Source organism: Botryllus schlosseri, chromosome 11, assembly GCF_051294905.1.
Source record: "Botryllus schlosseri isolate E-star chromosome 11, Bs_hap1, whole genome shotgun sequence".
In the NCBI taxonomy this organism is placed as follows: Eukaryota; Metazoa; Chordata; class Ascidiacea; order Stolidobranchia; family Styelidae; genus Botryllus; species Botryllus schlosseri.
Window position 1 is genome coordinate 13876379 of NC_137246.1, and position 24875 is coordinate 13901253.

The following is a 24875-nucleotide window of genomic DNA, read 5'->3' on the forward strand; positions in this document are numbered from 1 at the left end:
GCTATCCAAAGATATCGGAGAAAAAAGTTGCAATACTCCGAAATTCTCCGAAAAATTATCTGTAGTAAACTCCGACTCCGCTCCGACTGTCACAAAATCGGCAAAACTCCGCTCCGAATCCACTCCGACTCCGCTCCGATGCTCATCACTGGTTCACGTGCACTCTTTACAAAGGGTTTCTACGTCCGTCATGCAGTCAGAGTTCAAAGAACTTGCTGAAAACTTTTATCGACCACAGATGTCTGGTTGACTTCAACAACTATAGAAATACATTAGTTTACTATATTCAACAAATGCTGTTTTTTTGGTCTCTATGCTTCAAGCTTTGATGGATAAATACGCGATTAATGAATGTATCGATTCTGCAATCCGGCCCGCTGACCGGAGAAGTTGCCCGCCCCTGCTACACGGTATATGGCATGATCTCAAAGAAATATTTCATTTCTCCATCGACTTGTGTCTTACTGAGCGCTCTGTACAGATGCTTGACAGCCAGACCACATCAGCTAACACCGACCGACACGCATTCACCAGTTACTCCTAATTCAGGAACATATTCTGACCGGTGCAAGGTCCCGCATCAGTCACAATCTGGCATCGGTTTACGGATGGTACGATGCAACCATGACATTTAACATAGCTACGGGGACGAAAGGCACGCATTTCCCCTCCAAATTTTCGACCCGCACATTGCGACGTCACTGCATTGTCACAGGAAAATATAAGCATACCGAGTTGTTGTCTGCACAAATAGACCAACGCAATATCACTTTGCATATACTATAGCAAGAATAACAAAACAACCATTCGGGCAGCAAAGAGACATCGTCAGAGCAGGCTAAGATTCTTCTTGAGCCCGATTGCTAAGGGTGCTTCAACCTTCATGGTCACCTAGCGCCGAGCCCATCTTATGCTAACATTCGAAGGTCTATATCCGCTCCATATCCATTTCAAACACAGGTCGAGAAAAACGAAGTACCATTTCGTTATTCAACATCACTAACCACACACCTTCAAATAGTCACGTGTTACGAGCGCACTTATATTTACCTTTCAGGACATCGCTAAAAATATCCCGCCCATTGAGAACAGACACAACACCAGCCGAGCACATAGCCTCATTACACTGTATTGATGATAGAAGACGGCGCGTAGCGACCGAACGGACAAAAGTCAAATCAAACAACGAATCAACCACCACGAACTCATACGCGGCGAGAGTCTTTTGCGACTGGCCGCGCGTTCGCGAAAGCAATACGTAGAAAAACGCGCGCTACATTGACGCGGATGCTTTTACAACCACTTACTTGCCACGGCACGGTTTTCAACTTGGCAAAAAAACGCGGAAATAACAACAACTGAAACATGGTAGGAGCAATACTACGAACGACATCACACGGCATGATCCTCTGGCGCAAATGAAGGCGTCGGGGCCGCCCGGCGGCGCGCGCGCCCGCCCGAATATCCAACACTAGAAACCGCAGTTCCGCGCCGCGATTCAGGTTTCCGCCTGCTGACCGTCCAAAGCCAAGAGCGACTCCACGGTTTCCATTTGAACTGCCTGCTGCGTCGCGGCGTTCAGCGGCGTTGTGGTGCCGTCTGCGTGTGTGATGTAAATCACCCCGTCTTCTCCTTGCGATATGGTGGTGCCCGGCTGCGAATTAGAGAAGAAACTAAATTTTCCAAAAGCTACTCCTGATTAGGGCTGGGCACCATGATTCGAGTACTCGAATCTGAATCGAGCATTAATTTTGATGATTCGAGTCGAGTAGTAAAACACGATTTTTTCGAGTACTGAAATTATACGCTCCTCCTCGCAACTGAAAGGTAATTTACTAACGAGAATTATAGTTTTGATACTAATTTTCACTGAGGAAGCCTTGAAACCTTGATTGGCCGTGTCGCAGCATACGAGTCATAGTACAAAGCTACGAACGTTACTGGAAATAACACATTTCCGAAGTCATGATCAATCCACACAATATTGTCAAGAAGTGCAATGAAATCATTATGGTTGGAAAAATACCAAAGTATCTTTAATGTGATGGATAACATGCGTTATGTTGTTTGTGGTGGCATAAAAGGTACATATTTGAATTTTAACATAGTATATACTGTTGTGACGTCATAATGAGTGATACTCGAATACTCGACTCGACTCGAAGCATAACACGTGATTCAGAATCGATTCACTCAGGTAGTCGATTTTTCCCAGCCCTACTCCTGATGTGACGACGTTCGTCGGGAGGTGGGATTGCGACGTCATAATAGCGACGCGAGACCGTTATTCGTTGTGGATCTCACAACGCTGCGCTAATTATCCTACTTCAGTTTTCATTTTTTTTAAGCAAAGGTAGGCTTAGAACACTTACTTTTTAATTACTTGTGCGATAACTATTTTGACCACCTCTGTATGCTGGTATTGTACATGAGTGAGCGCGAATTGTAAAGATAGGTTTTCGGATGAATTCCGGCATTTCAAGTAACCTTGAACTTACAAGCGACTTTTGAAAGCATCCGACCCGCACAATATGCAAGGACTCCGATTTCTAGCGCAAATTCGGAACGGGGTTTCGATTTTACAATATCAAATCCGCTGATCCCAAGTATTTAAACAGTGCACTACCTCGCGCTCAAATCAATACAATATAAACATTATTAGCATTCCCACGCGCGGCAATCACTTATCCCCAACGTTGCCGTAAACAACACAACAAAGGTCGCCCGCCGCTCCGCGTTTCGTAAACAACCGCCCGCAAAAACACACAAACAACCCGCCTAATTACCTGCGACATGACGAGGCCTTCCGGCGTCTGAATCAGGGTGTAGCCTTCGGGCACTTCGATAAACTGCTGGTCTTCCCCCTGTCCGATTTGAATCAGCTGCGTGCCGGTGCCGGCCGCCGCTGGCTCGGCCTCGCCCGCGATTTCGCCGCCGGCCGCCGTCTCGACCGCGGCCTGTGCGGTCTGCTCGGTCTCCATCGGACTGGCGAAAACAACATAGGCGGTGAGACACAAAGTACATTTTGCCTACTTGCACTATTTACTCAATTGGTTATGATGTTAGCATACTTCTACTTGACATGATTCAGTTTTTCAAGCAAACCTCAGTCTAGAATTCTTACACCGCTATTTCGTAATTTACTTGAATCGAAATTTACGCTACTTCCACCCGAGTATGATACCTACTTGACCAACTTTGGAAAACAAGCAAGCGAATTTTGTGGAGCGACTACACTATACTTTCGCGATGTTATTTCAGCGACGAGCTGCGCTCCGATTGATGTTATCTCTAAACGGTAATTCAATTACCCTACTGTCCAATCTACTTACGCGGGTTCGTCTGCGACGGGCTGAGTCAGCGTTTCGGCGGCGGCCACGACGGGCTCGGTCGGCGCGGGTTGACCCATCGGTTTCAGCGGCGGCATGTTCGCGCCTTGCGCGGGCGCGCTTAGCATTGTCGAAGTCGACTCGGTTTGAACGGGCTTCGCTGCTGTGAAAATAGGAATATTGTCAAGTACGTCGCATTACATTCTCGGAGAGTATGAATGTTTGTATATTGAACTTATTTTCTTAAATATGTCTCGCTGCTCGATTAAAATGTCAGGTCGCTTAAAAACGCCACGCATCGAAGTTCGATTCCAACCATTAGAACCGAAGTTGTCACAATTGTGTTGCATACAATAATTGTTATTTACGGCGCGAATCACAGGTACTTGATTTTACCCAGCCCTCTACTTACAGTGCAAAGCAATATTTCACGGGTGTATTGCGAAACGAGTGCCGCCAATTTCCAGGATACGAGGATACCGACGGGGTCAAGTAAATATCCCGATCTCGAGTGCCAAAAATTAGATTGCGCTCAAGTGCGTTCGCCGATAAGTATCAAACTCTAAAGCGGAACCCGCCGATTGTAGCGGAAACTGCCGCTGTAATCTAGATCAGGGGTACACGAGTTTCCCGCGGGACAAGTTCAGAATGGATTGGCCGCGTAACTCAGCACGGTTCAGAAGCAACGTGCACAAGCCATGAAGACGCAATTATAAACCTCTCTCGTAATATCAGTAATACTAGTCTGGTAGCCAGACGCCAAACCCAAATTATGCAGTCACACAAGGACACGCAATCCGCGCAATTCCCGGAAAACCGGCAATTCAATGGTCGAGATATCGCAGCAAGTAGGTATATATCGACATACGACAGTCGACAATGAGCACCAACAATTTTCAAGGATTTTTAGGATTTTTTCAAGTGCGCAGCCAAGGCTTAAGTCCGCGACACCACCACAGCAACAAGGTGTCCCGCAAATTGAAGCACGCAGCCGAAAAGAATTCTTTATGCCACTCGATCGCGCACCGCTTTGAAGCCGCGGCTACGAGATAGAGATAATCAAAAGTGCGATCTTTCTCACGAGCGCAACGCTCGCCGGCAATCTCAAATCTATTAATACTCGGAGAGGTATAAAAAAGCGGAAGTTTACGATGTTATCGTAGAGACGCGAGCCCGCGAATTGGGTCGCAACGCGTAGCGATCGACAGGGTTACAAATGCGCGCGCGCCGCCGCCGTGAAATCCGCGTCTCTATGCGCCGGGATTACCGGCGTAGCGCGAATTCGAGCCGGCAACGACACCGTTAATATCCGAGCGGCGATTACGAGAAGAGATTATATTGTGCTAAAGAATTCGCCCGTATTTCGTAAACAAAATAACGGGACCGTAGCGGATATGAGATAACAACGGAAAATCTTCGGATTTGACGCGGTTCGGCAGGACAATCCTATTAGCGCGGGACATATATATATATTGCGGAGCGTGGTAACACTCTAAGCACCGACAATTTCAATATCACAATCGGATTATTCGTTGGAGCCGTTCCGATGGAGTTGTAACTAGGACCGGGCGGAATGACTTGAGAACTCGAATCCGAACAGAGTATTAATTGTAATTCTTCGCGTCCATTAGCGAGAGACAATTTCCTGGAGCACCGAAATTACACGCCTCTTTCTACTAAGTGTTACATTATCGACGAAAATTATAGTTTCGATACTGGCTTCCCATCGTGCGAGCCTTGAAAAGCCGATCAGTCCTATGCCTGCATCAAAAACGTGGCGCAGAAACTTCCGTGAAATCGTGAGGTGATCAGCCCGAAGCATTGTTACAAAGTGCTAGGTACGGACGCAAACATACCAAGTTATCCTTAACGCGATGTGTAACTGGCATAATTCTTTGCGGCCGCAAAAAATGGACATATTTATTACGTCATAACGAGTGGTATTCGAATGCTCAAAGCCTCATGGTACAGTTCGGCTACTCGATTTGGTTTAACCCTAGTTTACTGCGAAGGGTCTTACCACTAAGACAGGATTAGCGGAATTCCGAACACGGTAAAGCGGTAGTAAAATCATCGATAGACTCTTCAGTCTTGGAAAACCCACATTGCCGTTTCGAATCACTATTTCTGTTTGGTATCGCTATATAAATACCACCGCTCGGTCACAATTCGGCACGCGCCGACAGCACTCGCATCGCTGTCGAACGTTAATGTCTTATCGCCCGTTTATTTGGATGAATAAGAACGGTCGATTCCGCGTTGTTTGTTGATAGAGTTTACGGTAATCGCAGGAGAATCCAATTCGAAGAGCGATAGAGTCAATAGAAAAGGTCAGGGCGACGCCGCGCGTCGGAAATGCTCGAAATATCTGCTTACCTTCGACAGCGGCGCTCGCCGGCTGGTCTTTCTTCGGGTCGGCCACGGCGTAAGCGGCGTACGTATTCTTCCTTTTATCCTGTCAAGAAAAGATCGAAAACGCCTCAGTATTTCCGTGAAACGCGCGTTTCTTGCAAAGGAATTCAAGTAACGCGCCGAAAGCCCGTCCGCTCTCGGAGATAGGCGACTTGCGTACGGGATTATCCCCTTGATGACCTCCGTAGGCGTTTGAAGTGTGCAACGTCTATTGCAAACACTCGGGCGCTCTATTACCATGCATGGTCTGCAGATATTTTGATAACCGCGCTAAAACACTCTGATATTTCAAGGTCCGTCTTGGCTGAATTAAAAGGATCGCTAATTTGATGCCGCCAGCATCGTTAGATGTATATAATGTGTCGCGTGTAATAGCTCACTAATACCGTCGCTAACGAGGGCTGGCGCCCTTTGAAACGCATAAGGCGTGAGAAAGGATGGGTAGCTATTATGCATCGGAATGTGCGATATGCCCACCGTCTACTCCGGAAACCGGCTCGGAAATATTACTTTAGAAAGAGCATTGGGTGTGCATTTAGCCTTGATTAATGTAATCATCACCATGTTATTAAAAACAACTACATTCGTGGCGAAAAACAGCCCGACACATAACAATATCTGCCTTTGAAAGTGTTGCGCATACAAGACGAGAACTTGGCGGTACGACCCTGTGCAGTGTGCATAGAACAATTGGACGGTGGCAGTACACCGGTACGCCATGATGTGTAACAATTCGCTGCCATGCGGCCGATATGCATAATATGCTTTCCAGGTGCCATCTGATGACGTGAAAGGACTTTTCGCGTTCAGTACGGATTAGGCATCGACTATTCTCCATATCTAAAGCGACTTGAATAGCCTGCCAGAGGTGACAGTATTTGGTACCTATTAACATTGGCATGGTAATGATCTTTCATTACTGCCATAAGGGTACAAGCGAGTTATTAACACCTCTCCATGAAGCAATAAAGTGAACGGAAACGTATCGTTGTAATTCCTCGCTTATTGTGGAGATGGACGCAGGAAGGGAAGCATAGTACACGTTCGGCCAGAAAGCTTTTTGGTCAAGGTATAGCAAATGTGTTAGCTTGATGGAGCGTACTCGTCATCTTGGCGGAAATCGCGTGGTGAGCAGACGCATTTCTTTTCTACTTCTGGCCAATTATTTCCCACGTAGTGTACATGTTACGATCTCGATTCACTCAGCAAACGAGCATTTATAGCATCGACTATTCATCAGTTGACAAAGCGGATAATATTACATGATAGAACATTAGCAACCACCGTAATCTTTTCAATGGCAATTATGTCAGTCTCCCAGTGGTATCAAAACATCGCACAGACCATCAGTGCGAGTGCAAGAGCGGGACATGTCCTAGCTTTCGCCAACAGTATGTGAATTTCGTTTCATTTACGTTTAGATTTGGAGTTTGTAGTGCTCGGCGTTGAAGCATAGGATCTTCAGTTGCCTATATAGATATCGAGCTAGATAATTATTCGCAACATGAAGTCCCTTGCGGGGATTGTCATATTGGGACTGGCAACCCAGATGTGCTTCGCTGACGAAGTTGTGGAAAGCGTGCTCGTGGCCACCGGAAGGGATGGACCTATATGCGCGGCGGGATTGAGGTACACTACGCTGTGTCTTTGTTAGAAAAATGTACTGTTATTAGATATTGACCGCATACTTGTATTGCTAATACCGACAAGATTTGGGAATTGAAGAATGGGAGATTTGAATGCCACTGTCTTCAAAGCTACATTCCTTATAAATGTACAGTATTAATAAAGTCGGTCCTCAAAACGGGATTTTCAAGGTACATTTCCCCCAATTCTTAGAGACTGCTAGGTGCATACAGTGCACGAGTTCACGAATTCAGATAAAGTGTCCAAATGCATGAACGCACGCGGAATTATTCCTCAAGGCTCAAAAGTGCAGCTCAGCATTGCTCAAGGGAAACACGATTGAATTGACGTTCAAAATTCAGGAATTCGGTCACAGTTAATTTTATTCAGTCAACTGCGCCCACGCGAGATCCCACTCTCGAAATAGCCAAACGCAGGATAAACTAATAGTAGCTGGTTGACAGGTATGTTCCCGGCGGTGGATGTGAAGACGTCGATGAATGCCAGGAGTCAGACGCCTGCAGACCGGGACAGATTTGCAGAAACGTATGGGGAAGCTTCACGTGCTTGTGTCACAGAGGATTCATCATGAACGGCGAAGGTACAATCTCACAAAGCACGCGAATGCGCGATTGCTATGGCACATAATCATCTCTCTATTCAATACTTCGCTAGGTCATTGCATCGATATGGATGAATGTGAGCTGGGATACTGTGGCTCAGGGATAAAATGCGTCAACACTTTAGGGTCATATGAATGCCAATGTTCACCAGGCTCCAAGAAGGTAAGCAGATCACCGTATTGAACTAAAGTGCATTTGTTTCAACTTAAAATCGAATATCTCCAGAACCAACTTAAACCTAGTGTTGTGTTGTCGCCATCAAATGCCCATATTTCCAAACAGATGGGGCGGTTCTGTCGCGACATAAACGAATGCATGTACAATCCATGCGACTCCAACCAGTACTGTATCAACACGAGAGGCTCGTACCGATGCGAATGCAAGAAGGGGTACCTCGAAAACGGGAACGGAACATGCCGTGACAGAGATGAATGCGAGGACTCAACGATGTGTAGAGGTAGGAAAATATTATCTTGTCGGATTACTCGGCGCGTGATGTCATGGTCCTAAGGTACGTGTCTCGAATGTACTGCGCCAAATGCATCACGCTAATGGCGAAAGTCGACAACTTGATAAAAACTGATGAATGTTTTCGCCAGCCTTAAAATCACAGCAGACAGCTATTAATACAAAAACAGAAGTAATGCAACTACACATGGCCAATGAGCGTAGCGATAAGATAGCAACAGAGAGAATTACAACCCAGACACAGGAGCATAAGCGAGGGTGCCAATATCAAAAAGTGTTTGACATATAAACACAGAAGCTGAATTAAAAAATAAATTCAATGACTCACTGCAAGGAATGTGTCTCTGCTTGACTCATTGTAATTGTAGGTACACCAGACTGCCAAAGTAATGCAGGCACGAAGGGGGATTGAAACACGAAACCATAATGATGACATACATTAGACCACACATAATACTATCGTTGAATGCGGGGGGACATGGCTGTAGGTATATAGAAGAACTACGACCACGGTTCACATCCTCGAAGCGGAAATTTCCACAGGGCAATGCGAGACTAAGGACACATCCATTATAACAATTCAAAGGGTACCTTATTCTTGGGAAAGCGGCAGCCAATGTGATATCCGGTCGAACAATACGACATTATGTTTGTTTTCAATACTAACAATGATGACAGACGTCAGCGATATCTCACATAAGTCAGCGAACCGCGAATGCTCAAAAGAAAATGCCACAAGTCAAGTTTCCAGACGATTTCCAAACTCGTTTGACTTCACATTCCTCTCCATTTCGCATCGGAAAACGTTAGAACTAATTGTCATATTTTGCAGCTTTGGGCGAAACGTGCAAAAACACTGTCGGCTCTTACGAATGCGAATGTCAAGACGGGTATCAAAAAGACGAAATGACCCACGGCCGATACTGCAAAGACGTCGACGAATGTCAAGTCAGCACGACCTGTCCGGAATACTCGGAATGCTACAATTCGCAAGGGTCGTTCCATTGCAGATGTCACAGAGGATTTACGTACATCGGCGGTACGTGAATTACGTGTGAATGTAATGTGTCGAAATATGTTCAGGGCCTATAGCGGAATGGGTAGTGATACATAGGTGATGATCATTGTATCGTGTGAGTAATATTGGGGTGCCACCCGCAGGTCTCTGTCTGGACGAAGCCGAATGTGCCTCGGGGAAAGGAAAGAAATGTCAATGGAGATGTCTCGATCTGCCTGGATCTTACCAATGCCTGTGTCCGGACGGGTAAGATTCTTTCACTATTTCACCAGATTAATGTGGTATAATAAAAGGAATGAGCCCATCAACATGCCTACCTTAGACGGTATGCGACTCCCAAGACACATTCGGTTTCATAATTTACTGAATTACGTTACATAATTTCCCGACTGCAGTTGAATCTTCGTAATGTGTTCTTAGATACGAGAAAATCGGATTCAATTGTGTCGACATCAACGAATGCGACCGCAGAATGACTAAATGCACCGAAAACGAGACTTGCGTGAACACTCACGGCGGTCACGAATGCGTGCAGCCGCCGAAATGTCCCGTTCGCGATGACGGGAGCAGCATTTACAGAAAAGTCATGAAGACCGACGAGTTTGGTTATAGACAGGTGGGAAATACCTCCCAAGCAAACCTAGTAAGTGTGATTGCCGTGCTACTAACAGCCAGACTGAAGCAACAGTGCTCGCCGGAGCGACCCTTCATAAGTGCCGAAGAAACGATTCGACCAGAAGATTTTTAGCATATTTTCCACGCGTTTTTGTCCATTGACCACGATTAATCAACGATGAGTTTGCTGTGATCGTAGCGAGCTACCATATTGCATTGCCGTCCGTGTCGCATGATAATTTGGCTTGCTATCAATCACACATCAATTTTTCACTTTCACAGTAGCATGTGTCACGCTGATTGGAATCAAAATGGTTGATTTTGAAAAACTGAATTGCGATCAGCACTTATCTTGTCAAAGTGGGACCAGGGCTGGGCGCAATGATTCGGGCGCTCTGTTCTGAATCGAGTATCAATTCTCATGATTCGAGTCGCGTATTACGAGACGATTTTTTCAAATATTGAAATGATATGCCCCTTTCCGCCGAGAGTCATAGTTTCTGTACATTCTCCCGCTGAGCAATACTTGAAGCCTCGGCTATTGGTATCACAGCATCCAATGCATGTAATAATATATTAGGAACATTAACAGAAATGAGATTTCTTTGATGTCGTGATCAACCCACACACCACTGTTAAAAGTGCAGTGAGATAGTAAATTAAGGTATGGTCGAAAATACACCTAACAACCTTAAATGTGGTGGAGAACGGGTATTATTTTCAATTTGAACTCATCAGTGGTACCCCAATACGCGATTCTTTATTCGCACCTGAATCAGTCAGGTACTCGATGTTGCCCAGCCCTGGTGGTGACTTCACTGTTGCTTTAATCTTGCAATTTCACGAATCGATACACTCTTCTAGTTCCAATCTGACGGTGGCATGAATCTCTTTTAAACGAATCCTTTGTTCAAAGGTGACGACCAACATCTGCCGTCGACAAAGATGCGGCAAGATGGCCGACGAAGGACTGGCAACCAAAAAAGAATGCAAGCGAGCGGCGCTCAGTATATCCTATCACTACATCGCGATACCCTCCAGTATTCCATCAAACACCGCTCTCCTTCACATGTCATACTCGGCACGGCGTAGACGCCAGAAGTACAACTTCAATATCGTTCAAGGCAACGATGAGGGATTGTTCATGCTGAAACAATCGTCAATGTACCATCCGCGGGCTAAGCTCGTAGTGTCAGGAGACTTGATGGGTCCAAGTACCCACGAGTTAAAGATCGACATGGCCACTTATCATCCGAGCGGCAACATGCGCGACAGTCGCATGCTCACAGTTACCATTTACGTTTCCATGTACGACTTCTGAACACAAGCTAAAGCAGCCCCCATGATGAGACATGCCAAGGAGACCAGGTACACAGCGTCATTTCTAACAAGCAAACACCAGATTCAGGGTTCCGACACTACAAATGAATCCGTTGCGGAAGAAGCAGCGGCTCTCAAACATCTTTTTCCTAATTAACCGATACACAAAATGAAGATTGATGAAGATCAGGAAGCCACTTCAGAGTTGGCTTTTCGCATGGGTAGCAGCAAGCAGTGCCCAGGGAGGTCAATATCGTATCCTCTCCCGAACGATTTATATCATGGTGAACATGCATACTTGCCTCAGAAGAGTAGTTTCTATATGCTTTCATTGATGGCCTAATTTGTACCCAACTGTCATTACTGAGTTTATTCTATTTTTACTTGATTTATTACAAATATTTTCATCTTCCTATTCCTAATGCTCAATTTTGGCATGCACAGATCTAGTTGTCAAAGATTTCAATTGCCAAAGAAAGTATTTTAACAGCTTATGTTGCATTTTATTAGTATGCCCGCATGTACATACGTTTAGATGGCGTGAGTAGCATCGACGCGAATGGAAAATTACAAATTAATGATATACATAAACATACAGCTTAACGTCTTTGTGTATTTTGTTAGCTTTCTAGTATATTGGTTCATTTCAATAAATTTTAACCAACACCAACAAAAGTAGTAGACTTGTATTTGGATGAACTTGGAATTGGTCAGTTTAGCAGCAAATGTTTAAACGTGGAGTTTCAAAAGTTGGAGATATCAAAAAGTGCACCTTAATGGACAAATAAGTAACATGATAATTTATTGCGCATTGTTGTATGCCGACCCTGCACATGGCTGGACAAAGTCAGATAAATGCAGAACATCATGCTCTTTTCTGCTGTGCTACGGTAATAAACAGCAGCCTACCTGCATGACGTAGTAGACCAGACCCTTACCTAGCAAGGTGCAGAGGATGTGTCGCAACGCATGCGAGATGTAATGTAATTTGAAGATCATTAGTAACAACATGACTAGGGCAAGTTTTTGTTGCAATAAAATCACGAGAAAGTTGCATTCAATTTGTTACTTTATGGTAATTTAACCCACGATCTGGTCAAACTCCCAAAAATTACATTTTATCCGGCACATAGCAAGAAAATTACGCAATACGAGAGTAATTTCCCCCCCCCCCCCAAAGCCAAACAGCATAGCTATAACCCCTCCCCCTAAAACAAGTCAAATAACACACCCCAAACCCCCTAGGTCTGCAAACTTGACGCAATGCATTACAGAAAAACTCACTCTCGGCGGTGGGAAACTATTTCAAATTTCAACGACAGAATTAATAAACGCGAACTATTTACATATTGTTCGGGCACGATCGTGCTTGGCAGGGGTAGTTGAACTTCTTGCTTGCAAGCAATTGTGTCATAGATAACAGTGAGATGCAGCTAAGCTATCAATAGCTCTTTGTTTTGCAGATCAAAGAGAATAGAACTATACTAGAAGCATTTTATAGCACTCCTTTACATTTTAACGCAATATTTGATAAAAGTTGCAGTAAAAATTGGCATGAGAAATAGAGAAAAGTTGCAAAAAGTTGCACTATAAAATCCCTCCAAACAGCTTAAAACATCATAGTACATAGAATCTGAATATCTAGGAAGCTGTAAAAAAAGTTGCAAAACCTTGCCCTAAACATGACTAATAATACACAGCAAGACATATCATACGTGTAAATAACTGGCAATTATTAAAAAAAAACGTAACAAATGGAGGTAACAATCAAAATTTCTATGGTTTTGACATGTTCATAGGGAAGTTTCAAATTGAAACGCCAATTATTCTTAAGTGCCTATTATTTAGTACAATGTTTGCATCACAACAATACCCCCAACAAACACAAATTCTTGGATTCGACATTCCTGCTCATCGCTTTAGTTTAGAAGTCCCCATCGTATTTACCCTTGAAATGAAGTCTACTGCGTTGCTAAAGTCTCGACAAAGAAGCTATTATTCGCATGCCATTCTAGCACAATGGTCAAACATAATAGAACTTTTCTATGAGAAATTTGACAATGACACAGCTAATGTGCGTAATGATGGAAATGTCACAACAAATACTTCCAAGAATTCCACCACCTGTGAGATAGCGGTAGCTGTAAGCTATTACTGTGACAGCCTAGCTAACAATCTATACACAGTACACTCACACACATTGCACATTTCCAATTTTATATCGAACGCTGGAGTAGTAATGATTGTTTACCTTTGCTTAACTGTGTATGTGGCCTGGCGCGAGGATCGTTTATATTGATAAATGGGTAACTGTGGAATAATGACTCTCTCAAATGTGGGAAAATTACACGAGTCCTTATCCTCTCTAGTTTGGTATTGACAGTACGCAATGTGATAGCAATTAATATGGAAGCAACAGTTTAATGATGCTTAATTTTGCTGATGTATCAAAGCAGGTCAACTCCGATTGAACTTTTGGATCCATTTTCGTTTACTAACAACTATTTGCCCGATACACACGCGAATTCTATATAACAGAGCTGCAGCGCAGCTGTGAAATCAAGTTGCTTGCCTCACATCGTTCAAAGCAGGGGGTCCCAACAATTATCACACCTAGGCCATGTTTGAAGATTTTCAAACATCAAGAGCCTCTCCTACATATTTTTCAATTGTTTGTAGAAATTAGGAATTGTTATTTTAATGAAGAACACGGTTTTACATTAACCAGTAGGCAGTAGTAGTTATAATGATTAAAAAAAAAAAATACAACACACAATAATCATGGGAGTACATTAAAATATAATTCGTTGTTACATGTTCAGTTGATGTGTTGGTTTGGAGGTGGAGGGAAGAAACAAACTCAAGATCAAGAAGTACCTTAGCGATGCACCTGTATTTTTATTCAATTTTAATTTCTTTCGTTATAGTGGAGTATGGGTCCCTAGGGAGTCATGGCCACCAGATTGGAAACCCCTGTTTTCATCAAGCCTCAAAAAGTAGTAGCGTTCGGAAGTAGGCCTAATAAGCAATTTGAAGATGCACCAGCTTAGTGATGTAACCTCTACTAAGAAAACGTGCAGGCTTACCTCATTCTTCGAAGCGTAACCCCTCCTTCCACTCGAGTTGATCATGCCCATAATCCTCGGTCCTATGGCCTCCTCCGGATCAAGCAGGCTGATTTCTGCGTTTTCCAGAGTGCCGCCTTGCAGTCCCAGAGATTCCGCCAGCTGCAACAAGCCCACAATTGAAATTCTTCGGCAGAACGACGAACGTTTCCAATCTCGCCTACCTTTGCGAAAAGAACTTGCACCTCGCTGCCGGCTTTCTCGACATTCTCCTTTTTCGTTTCCTCTTCCTTATTTTCTCCAGTTGCGGCCGTCTCCACGTCTGGCACTTTTTCCGAGGTTTCGGGATCGGCAGACTTTTTCTCCTCCAGAGCCTGCGTAGAAAATCAAAACGTCACGAAACCGCAACTTATGGACTGGCTTCAACAAATTCGTCAAATTTTCGCGACAGCACACTGTAACGGATCGGGTACATCAAAAGAAATGTCATTTTCTTCTAGCGAAAGACTGTGAATAGATTTCCGCTTAACATAAGGTCCTTGAAAGCAGATCGTATAGACACAGTTTCGGAAAAGAGAGAAGTGCTTCACGACTGACCGTCGGTATCAGTCAGGAAAGGTATTGAATAAGAAGAAAACAAATCAGGATGGACGCCAAATCGCGAACCTTCGAAGTAGTCACGTAACTTTTGCGCCGTAGTAGAAAAAAACGTGCACCATCGCTAGAATTCCCGCAGACAGTAATATGATAGCGACATGATACAACCAGAGACATGATATGGCAATCATTATGCAGCAAGATATTATTGACAAAACAACAGCTATTTTGCCCAACTTCGGGATGCGCGTGGTTGTAGTTATATGTGTTTCAAGTCTGATTTATATTGTATCGAAGAAATATACCTCGGGGATCATTGAAAAAGTTATTCCCTTGTTGTACCGTAGTCATGTTTCAATTAGCGACTTGGACCTACATTATACAGATACGACTCAAAACCTTCTTGTTCTAACAAATCTTAGATTTACCAACAATCTTTGAGCAGTGTAAAGTGAACAAGCGATTCACCTGCTTATATTTCTCCGCCAGTTTTGCGATATACTTGTGCAGGCATTCGTATTCCTTGTAGATATCGGCGAAAAACACACGGGACATCTTGTTTTTCTCCACCTGAACAATTAGAAGGCACAACGGCGTGAACACCCACCATCGCCAGGGTCCGGCAATGCTCATTTACCTTGGTGACCAAAAATTCCCACAGCGAAAAGACCCTGGCTATGTGAGGCATCGCGACCTCCATGATTTCGTCTTCGGAGCAGGCTCCCAACATTTCTCGAAGCCGATTCTTTCTTCTGGTCGACAGCGCTTGCTCGATCGGCGTCAAGGTAGGCTTTGGCTGGAAACGTATGCGTATATGGTACAGCCATCGAGAAACATGAGTAAGGTATCGGATAAACTCGGAGGTGGTCAGTAACACAACACATCTATTTTTTTCCAGAGTACTCAAGTAGGTTATGCCTACTTTCACTACTTACTTCAGTGATTATGTTTCCATGCCACTTCTACTTAACTGTTTCAAGGCAAAAACCACGTTACATCATGTTTATGAGTCAACAAATGGGTATACCGGGTGCAATAGGCCGAGGCCCTATATCATGGCACATGTAACTGAAAAAATTTACGAAAATTGCGGTGCTTGGCGCATGTCAGGTGTCACACCTGATAGATAGAAACAGAAAAAATTTACACCTTTTCATATGTCAGAATGAAAACTATAACTCCAGCGATCACGCTTGATCAAAGGATTATGTTGAATCGCGTGATTCTAATCATGTAATTAAAAACAGACACGCGTACATAGTGATAATGGCGGTTGGACAATGGACATAGACGATTTGCAATTGACAGACGTTTTCGATCACAGAGGTTGACTAGGATTTTATTACTCGTATCATAACGCCCAGCCATAATCCCAATACATACCACAGGTAGTGTGAAGAAATCTTCACTATCCCTTCCTTGCAAGGCTTCGATTCTACTGGCATACGATGCTCTCTTCACCGCCTTCACTGGAATAGGAATATGCAAGCTTTGAAAAAAGATTTCTTCAAGCGAGATATTTACGTTTCGTTATAAATCTTACCCAACGGTGGACAATACTTAACGAGGTTCGTTCGTCAGAGGGCAGTCACTCTAAGCTCTATCACAGCACAAGAATGAAACTTCAAGAAACAACGCTCTTACATTATCAGGTACTAAAAGAATTTGTACGGTATGTAATTTTGCTAGTCTATCCAAATGTATTGTTGACCAGATTACTCCAGATACTTCACATGGCATCACTTTTAACATACAGGAACAACAGCTTAACAGACAGAGGTGGTCAATATAGCCATCGTTAGTACTCGCAATCTCATATACAAGTAGAAACAACGTTGTAGATCAACTCAAGTAGAAGGAGCTCTTTCCAAATATAAAAGTAAGCATTCCAGGCCTGGTTTTGCTTATAAGACTGAAAACTGTCAAGTAAAAGTAGTCTAAATCTATAACCACTTGACTGACAAGGTAGCGAAAATGGGCAAAAGATTCAAAGCAATTCAAAAAATTAGAAACACTTCGGTACCATGTACACAAAACTACCAAGCCGTATAAACTGCTATCAGAATCATGGAATTGTTTTGTATCCCCGGAGACGCATAGACCAATCGGCTAGCATCAACTTACGAGGCGGTCTTCCCCTGGGTCTTTTCTCCGTCATCACCATCTGCGATTCCGGCTTGTTAGGGGTGAACATGTCGTCAGCAATGTCGTCCCCTTCGTCCATCTCCTTGGCTATTTTAGGGGTCAGGTAATCCTTCGTGTACACCGGTCGTTTGGACACCCGTCCGCACCTGTTCAATTGAAAAGGTACAGCTTTTGTTCAAAAAGTTTCAATTTACATAGTTGTCACATCGTTATTGTGATGTAATAAAGCCATGACGTATATTTGATTCATGAAAAACTGCGTATATAACTGTCAAGATAGCGGAACGGCGGAACGTCCGGCTTCTCAGGTCAGACCAAAGACCTGATCAGTAAAACTGGCACCGTGGCTTCCCCCTGCTTCGCGTTCAGCATTACCGTATAGCATGGAAGGGTGGTGCAAGACTTAGAAAGCCTTACACGGTTATTTCTGCACCTTCCATTTTCAAAGGCATATGGTATCACGTACTCATGGTATATGGATATGCGTTGACCGTGTGTGTGTGTGTGTATATCACGAGTCGTTGTATATGCCGCAAAAACATCAAGGACAACACAATGACCTATACTATTCTTATAACCTATATAAAATCCAGACGGGCTGTTTTAAAGGGGCACTGCGCTCTAAATTTGGCCTCAAAATAAAGGTGAATGAGAGGAAGACATTATTGGAAGCAACTACCTTCCTCAGAGAGCCACCGTATTCGAACTATAGCTAGAAGACCTACACGAAAGGTACCATTCCCGTCTAGGTCACATGCTATCGCTTCTCGACCCATTGATAAATTTTGCAAGCATTTTTTACTAGTGCACTGTTTCCAATTGCAACCTCTTTTCAGATGTAGTCGCTGTTACGCTTTCCGATCGCCGGTAGTGTACACCTAGACAGGGGCGTAGCCAGCCGAGGATAAAGGGGGGTGTTCTAAATTAGAGGGGGGTGTTTCGTCAACAAAGGATGTTCTGAATTCTACCTGATTTATCGGGCTAATTGTATGCACAGATGCTTCTACTACAAGAATCGGATAATCTCGCCCGTGTTAACAACTCCATACGCTTATACATAGCCCTGTTATATTAAAATATAACGCCAATGTCGTACGCTACGATCGATAGCAACCAGAGTACGCCTCTTCGTAGGCGCGCCTCTAATTACTGAGAGCGAGTTACGAAATCGACAACACGCGCGCGCAGATCATATTTCAATCAACGCAACAGCGGGAGATCTTATAATTTCGCATTCAGATAAGTAGCGGCCTCGACTTGACATGGTACGATAACCAGATTCACGAATGTTAATATATGCAATGCAGTCGGAATCTGTTACATCGTGATGACTTGTGACATGATTCAGTTCAGTTTGATGTAACGCCTGTCCTACGTTCCGTTCTTTTTTGTTTCGGCCCGTAACTCATCCACATAACGCAGTTGTATTACTACGATATAGCATCACAACTGGTAAGCCGACATAGCAGCCGAAACAGACATAACTTGCCCTCAATTACTAAAAGTGAGCAGTGTGATCAAGTTACAGTACAGCCAGAGATATTGCCGTTTCGCGCTCACATAAGAACGCGACCTCGAGTCGGGTATCATAACAGATTTCAAAATAGATAATGTCGAATGCGGAATCTCTTAATTATTGATGAAATTGGCGATGAATTAGTTCGGTTGTTGGAGAAACGACTGCCCGTCTTGCTAATCGTTGCTCAGCCTCTAACACATCTCCTGATTGTCATGGTTTAATATCCGCGCAATCACGCCTTCACCTTAGCTATGAATTGTTCACAGATCGTTTCTGCGGATCCGGATTGATTCAAATTATGCACCACGAGTTTAGATTTAACATAATACCGTTCGCTAAATTGATGTAGCATTTTTCTATGTTAGTATTGTAAAAACCAATGTGTGCGGAAGTGCGATGTAATCGTAATATCAGTAGTCCGTCTCAGGCCCAGGCTTAGGCTCAGGCTCGTAATCGCAAAATCATTCCTTGATTGGATTACGATGCATAAGAGACAAATGCGGATTATCCAGGACTATATATCGTCACGTTATTACCACATTACATCGAACACTTATAGTAATACATAGCTAATCGCTGAAATATCTAGTTTTTCGCGCCTCCGATGCCTCTATGATTATGATTATTTATATTCTTGGCTGAATGTGTGAAAGCAGGACAAGAGATACCATTGCACTAAAAGGCGGGCAGTCGTTACTGACATAACCGAGTTGTATCAAATTCATTCATGTATCGAACAGATTCCGCATTCGGCATTTGATTAATACATGGCAAGATAGCAAGCCGAGTCGCCAATTTATTTGTAACGCGAGATCTCCCGCTGTGCTGTAATTGTAACATGACACCTGAAGCACTCTCGTTATCACAGACGAGAGAAGAATCGGAGAAAAAGGACACATTGGCATTGATCGTGCAGTGAAAACACTCGCCGTGCATCAACTACGAATGCGTGATTATGCCACGAAATATTACCTCTAGATTTGGGATTAAAAAAGGGGGGATATTCTAGTTTGGAAAGGGGGGTGTTTGGACACCCGAAACACCCCCCCTGGCTACGCCCCTGCACCTAGATACCGGGACTAAATTTCAGTGGTTCGAATTATCAGTTGACAATCTAGAACTACTTTTATCTGGCTCAATCGCGCCGAGAAAGTGTTACACAGTGAAGAAATGGACGACAGAAATTTCGCAAAGGGTTAGGAAACAATGACGCGCGACCTTGATACCACAGAGATAGGAAGATTGGAATGGTACGTTTTGCAAAAATCCGTTAGTCGCAGTTAAAACACAATGGCTTTGAGGAAAATGGCTGCTGTCAAAAGGTTTTCCACACTACTTTACTTCGAGACCACATATTTAGAGCGCAGCGCATCTTTACTGGGAGTGATATTCCCGATTACCACCGATACACCGCGAATCTAAGGCCTGTGCATTGGAACATTCCCTGACCTAGTCTTAGCGGGTGGGTCTTCGATTTCAGGTTCCGAGTCCGGCTTTTCCGACATTATCTTGGCCGTCGGGTCTTCCAGATTCTTGCGGGGCCTGCCCCGTTTCTTTGGCACGATTGGCGTGCTGCTCGTGTGGACTTGAGGCGATGCTTGCGGCTTTGGCTTGCTTGAGCTTGCGGGCCGGAAAACTAATCTCACGTTCGGATTGTCCTGAAATAATAAGATCGAGTCGCATGTCTATAGATTCCAATTGAATATTATCCTAATCAAATAAGCCTGAATATTGTCAGCAGACACTTGTGAGGGGTAATCGTTAGCAACTACCAGAGAATTGAAAAAAACTTTGCATAACAGCAGTAGTGTCGCCTGATATGATGTCACGGCAAGGAATGGATGGACCAAGCTCAATGTACTATTTTTAGATTATGCACAAACTCATTCCGTTTGCATGCATTAGATTGGTACTATCTAAATTCCCTAAATTTCATATTCCCTTCTCATCCAGAAATCTCACCTGCAGCGCCTTCAGCTGGCCCGACGTGATTTGTGATTGGTGAATTCTAATAACTTGACTGCCGTCTTTCCCGATCTCCACTTTCGGCATCAGATTCGCAAGCGCGGCGGGTATCTCTGGCTGCAAATTGAAATTGAACCAGTGCGTATCAAAATCCCCATCGAGTACTAATCGCATCCGCAGAGTTCCACATGACTAACTGCATATTCAAAATCAAGTGATCAAATTGTAGATACATAGGTGCTAAGTTGGTAAGCGGCAAGAAACGGTGATAAACTAAAAACTATAGAACTAGCCAAGATAGCCTTGTTTACGGCCGTATAATGGCTATGGCACATAGCTTTCAGGATCTGTCAAGTAAACAAAAACAGTCAACCAGTAAGTCAAATTTTCTGGTATACCACCAAAAGGCCAATTAGGGCTTCTAACCATAATGGAACTTTTAAAGTCATAGCCAGGTCTTCGAATGTAGTGTTGAAAACAGCCAAGCGTTGGTCGGTTTATTGCCAAGGCAGGAGCAACAGAAAAACATACATTCCTCACAGAAGCAAGGTTTTTAGGACAATGAGCGGAGTAACGATAAAAGGGGCACTTTGATTAGCATAATCAATGAATCATCCGGTTACATCATATAGTTCGGGACCGAGGTCGTTCTACATGCAGTCGGCTGTCATATTTTGCCCAATCTAAGGAAGAAATGTTTCTTAACACTCAACCACCATTACCTGTTTGACAGGCACTTTCACAACTTGAGGCTGGCCCTCTCTGATGACAATCTTCTCCGAGTAGCGCACCTCGCCATCATTCTGCAAGCAAAGAATTGACAAATCTCCGGCACAGCTCGGGCCAAAGAAAGAGCTTGATAGCCACCTTAGTATTCGGCGCGTTAGCCCGCACGCCCATCTTCATCTTCTCCTCCAGTTGCTTCTTCCTCACGTTATTGGCCAGCGTCTGAACGATTTGCGAGGCGCTCGTGTTGGGCGACGCCAAATCGAAAGCGTTTCCATTCACGGAACGGAAAACTACGGGTTCGCCGGTTGACGTAACGGTTGTATCAGCAACCGATCCGTCCATCCCGCTAGACACCATGATGGGCTGCGTCGCGGCCTGCTGCTTCTGTAGAGGCGGCGGCAGTGCGACTTGCTCTGCAAGTGACGTTGAAGTTACCGCCTCGGAGTCCGTGGTAGCCGCAGCGACTGAGTCGCTTTGCGCTTGAACGGCCTCGCCATCATTCTGAGTTCCCTGAACGAGACAAAATAAAAATCAGTGTTCGCGATACGTGCTACTCTGGAATTGTGCAGATAGCATTAGATCGAAGCAGTTACCATTTCTATCAAGTAGAAGTAACGCTGTAAACTTCTATTCAATTACAGGTAGAACTGGCAATTAGACATCTTAGCTTAGCTAGTTAAGTGGAAAATGAATGGCTTGAAAAGTAGTTTCAAGTAGATTTTGTCAATGCGGTTCATGTGTTCAGCAGTTAATGAGAGACAAGCTACATTTCGACGCCTCCACACGACTAATGCGAAACGACACCGGGAATAGGGTCAATCTTTAAAAATTGAAATACGCTTCACATGTGCGGCACATTGTAACACTTCACTCTCAACAGTGCAAACATATCATATAATTACTTTCTATAATTCTTTCTATAACGAAATTACAATCAGGAAGTTCGCCTGAAAGACCGTTAAGTAGCGCACAAGCGGAAGAAACACGGTCATTGGAGCAGGAGTGTCAAACTCAACTTGAGTCGCGGGTCGGATCCAAGCCTTTTGATTGTTCGCCGACCGGACCAGTCTAATGATTACAAAATGCTTTCTCAAAATTAATGCCTTTGTTTTTCATAGGAATGTTTTGTTATCAACGCTACATACATAATAGTCTGTATTGCATAATATCACAGATCATGCGGGCTCTATTCTAGTAACACTGCGATTAGGAAACAACGGGAATTTGCAAAAATACAATAATTGGCCCAGTTCGTACGTAGGCAGACTTGAAAACGGCGCACATACTTGATCGGCCCACATATTTATCGAACAGCTACTATTTCAGGCTGCAAATTAACTAGCTGCCTCACAGCTCCATTTCGAGAACAGCACCGGTAGGGCGTCTGAACGCCACGAATAAACCAACCTCCTGCATGCCGGCCAGTTGCTGTTCCGCTTGTTGTTCGGCAAGGTGCTGCTGGAGGGCGGCCTGGACGAGGGCTTGCTCTTCTGGGGTCAGATCGGATTGGTTGATCGGGGTTCCGTCAGCCGTGTATAAAACAGACGGATTGGCAGGGTCGAATTGCAAGGAAGTTGTCACGACCTAGAATGTAGTCGATATATAAGACTACGATGGGACAGTAGGCTGTTTATTTGCGACCAAATCCCTTATTTGGGGTACAATTACAACAATAAACAATGTCACTGTTCTACTTACAAGAAGATGCAACTTCGCAAAGACAGAATTTGGGACCAAAGAATAGGTCGTATTGTTGGGTGTCTACTGATTACTGAATTTACAAGCTACTCACGGTTCCTATTGAAGTTATGTGAGCAGCCTATAGAAAGTGTAGCAGGCTACATGCCAGGGCTTCATTACCTTGAAAATTGGCTTACGCTGCACGGTCTAACTACTTCCTTGAGCAATTTCCAGACATTTTTTACTATCTCTACTAGTTTTGATATATCTTTATAAAATTCTGTAATCACCACTATTAGGCCTACTTGTGATTGAGCAGCAATTTACACCTTTACTTATACTTGACTATCATTACTCGCTGCTATGACCATGACTGCTAACGCCATCTGCATACAGAATGGATTGATAAATTGTTCCTGGTACCGTATAGCATTTGACACCAAGCAGCAAATATCAACTTGATACACTGAAATGACCAATATCAGTAGGCTATAGTCCAGGGTTGTAACCAAGTCACAAGGCTCCGAGTCACGAGTCAATCTCACTTTTATAGTTTTGACTCGAGTCATTTTCAATTCATCACCGAGTCAAGTCCGAGTCAGTGAGCAGAGGGTCGAGTCCGAGTCATGGTATTATGACTTGAGTCGAGTCCAAGACTGCTCACAGAACTCAGTTTCCAGTTAAAGTCATGTTAAACCCACTTTTATAACTCTGTTTGGTGATATCGAATGGTTCGCAGATATTATACTAATTTTCCTCACTTTCAGCAGTTTCTGGTCGCATTTTCAAGTACCAGTACCAATGGACGAAATCCCAATGATGTGGTTACTTTATTATTCCTCCAAATTACAATGAAATGTCGGTCTTGGCCGTTCGAGTCTCGAGTCATATGACTTAATTCGAGTCAACACACAGATCGACTTGACTCGAGTCATTTCCGTATTTTGAGAAAATGACTCGAGTCACCAGAATATCGTGACTCGAGTCATTACAAGCCTGGTATAGTCACAAATTTTGATCACTAGTTAGGCTCTAATATGTAATCGCCACTGCAAACAAGTGGATTACTTGATCTTCCTCTTCTGTGTTAGCTACAACACCAGCAGCCGCTGCTTCTTCAGGAGTCATTGTAATGTACTCAACATTTCCATCGCCGCCATCAGCAACAGTTGTGAAGGCTTTGGAGACAATGTCAGCTGCCTCTGTACTAGAGGCCAATGTCGTCACCGTTTGACCTGTACAAGGAATGCAATAGTGTATGTAGGCAAAACGAATATATGGCTGCAAATTGACTCGCTATGAATGGACCACGATTGAATCAAATAAAATCACTAAATTGAAAAACGAAGACAAATTATACAGTAGGCCTTGCCTGAGTCAGAAGCATCATCCACATTCCACAGTTCATACTTAGGCTACAGAGGCATTATAAAGAATTAGGGTGGGTTTCAAATAGTCAACTTAGGCCCGTCGTCGGGCTTAAGCTACACCCCTCAGCCCTAAGTCAATTTCAAAACTGTGACTTGAAGGGATTTCCCTCCCAGCGCGGTCTTTGTTAAGACAGATATCCAAGCCTGGTAGGGGGTAGGCTGAAGTCTCCAGTGTTGGTAACTGTTGTGCTGTTTTTTGGAGGAGATAAGCCATTTTTCCGATGAACAGCTTGTCAAATCAGATGATATTATTGTTTAGTGCTGTCAGGCAATTTGGAGCAATATTTTATCACATAACATGATCCATCTTGTCATGAACGTGACAATCTGATAT

General features: G+C 43.9%; 2 protein-coding genes across 5 annotated transcripts in view; one reads left to right on the forward strand and one right to left on the reverse strand.

Annotated features, from left to right (window-relative positions):
* Positions 1–1113: 1113 nt before the first annotated feature.
* LOC145450376 (uncharacterized) overlaps positions 1114–24875 on the reverse strand; it is a 29602-nt gene continuing 5840 nt past the window's right edge. For 2 of the 3 annotated variants that reach the window (XM_080328891.1, XM_080328892.1), the window contains exons 3-18: positions 24180–24346; positions 22839–23015; positions 21570–21941; positions 21425–21505; positions 20700–20819; positions 20187–20395; positions 17198–17364; positions 16457–16542; positions 15711–15869; positions 15542–15643; positions 14701–14850; positions 14498–14638; positions 5706–5784; positions 3333–3492; positions 2787–2985; positions 1114–1654 (exon numbers count right to left, since the gene is read on the reverse strand). In XM_080328891.1, the coding sequence (XP_080185017.1) occupies positions 1499–1654; positions 2787–2985; positions 3333–3492; positions 5706–5784; positions 14498–14638; positions 14701–14850; positions 15542–15643; positions 15711–15869; positions 16457–16542; positions 17198–17364; positions 20187–20395; positions 20700–20819; positions 21425–21505; positions 21570–21941; positions 22839–23015; positions 24180–24346 (2525 nt within the window). In that variant the 3' untranslated portion in view covers positions 1114–1498. The remainder of the gene's footprint in view (positions 1655–2786; positions 2986–3332; positions 3493–5705; positions 5785–14497; positions 14639–14700; positions 14851–15541; positions 15644–15710; positions 15870–16456; positions 16543–17197; positions 17365–20186; positions 20396–20699; positions 20820–21424; positions 21506–21569; positions 21942–22838; positions 23016–24179; positions 24347–24875) is intronic. The other variant, XM_080328893.1, reaches the window with a different exon arrangement.
* On the forward strand, positions 7123–12086 carry LOC145450379 (fibulin-7-like). 2 transcript variants are annotated; one of them, XM_080328898.1, is made up of 8 exons: positions 7123–7370; positions 7832–7968; positions 8043–8152; positions 8273–8447; positions 9291–9497; positions 9620–9722; positions 9897–10119; positions 11008–12086. In XM_080328898.1, exons 1-8 carry the CDS (start codon positions 7246–7248, stop codon positions 11410–11412), a joined length of 1485 nt encoding a protein of 494 aa, XP_080185024.1. In that variant the 5' UTR covers positions 7123–7245; the 3' UTR covers positions 11413–12086. The 2 variants fall into 2 exon arrangements, with proteins under 2 accessions (XP_080185024.1, XP_080185025.1); XM_080328899.1 differs by having other exon boundaries at positions 7124–7370; positions 9897–10092.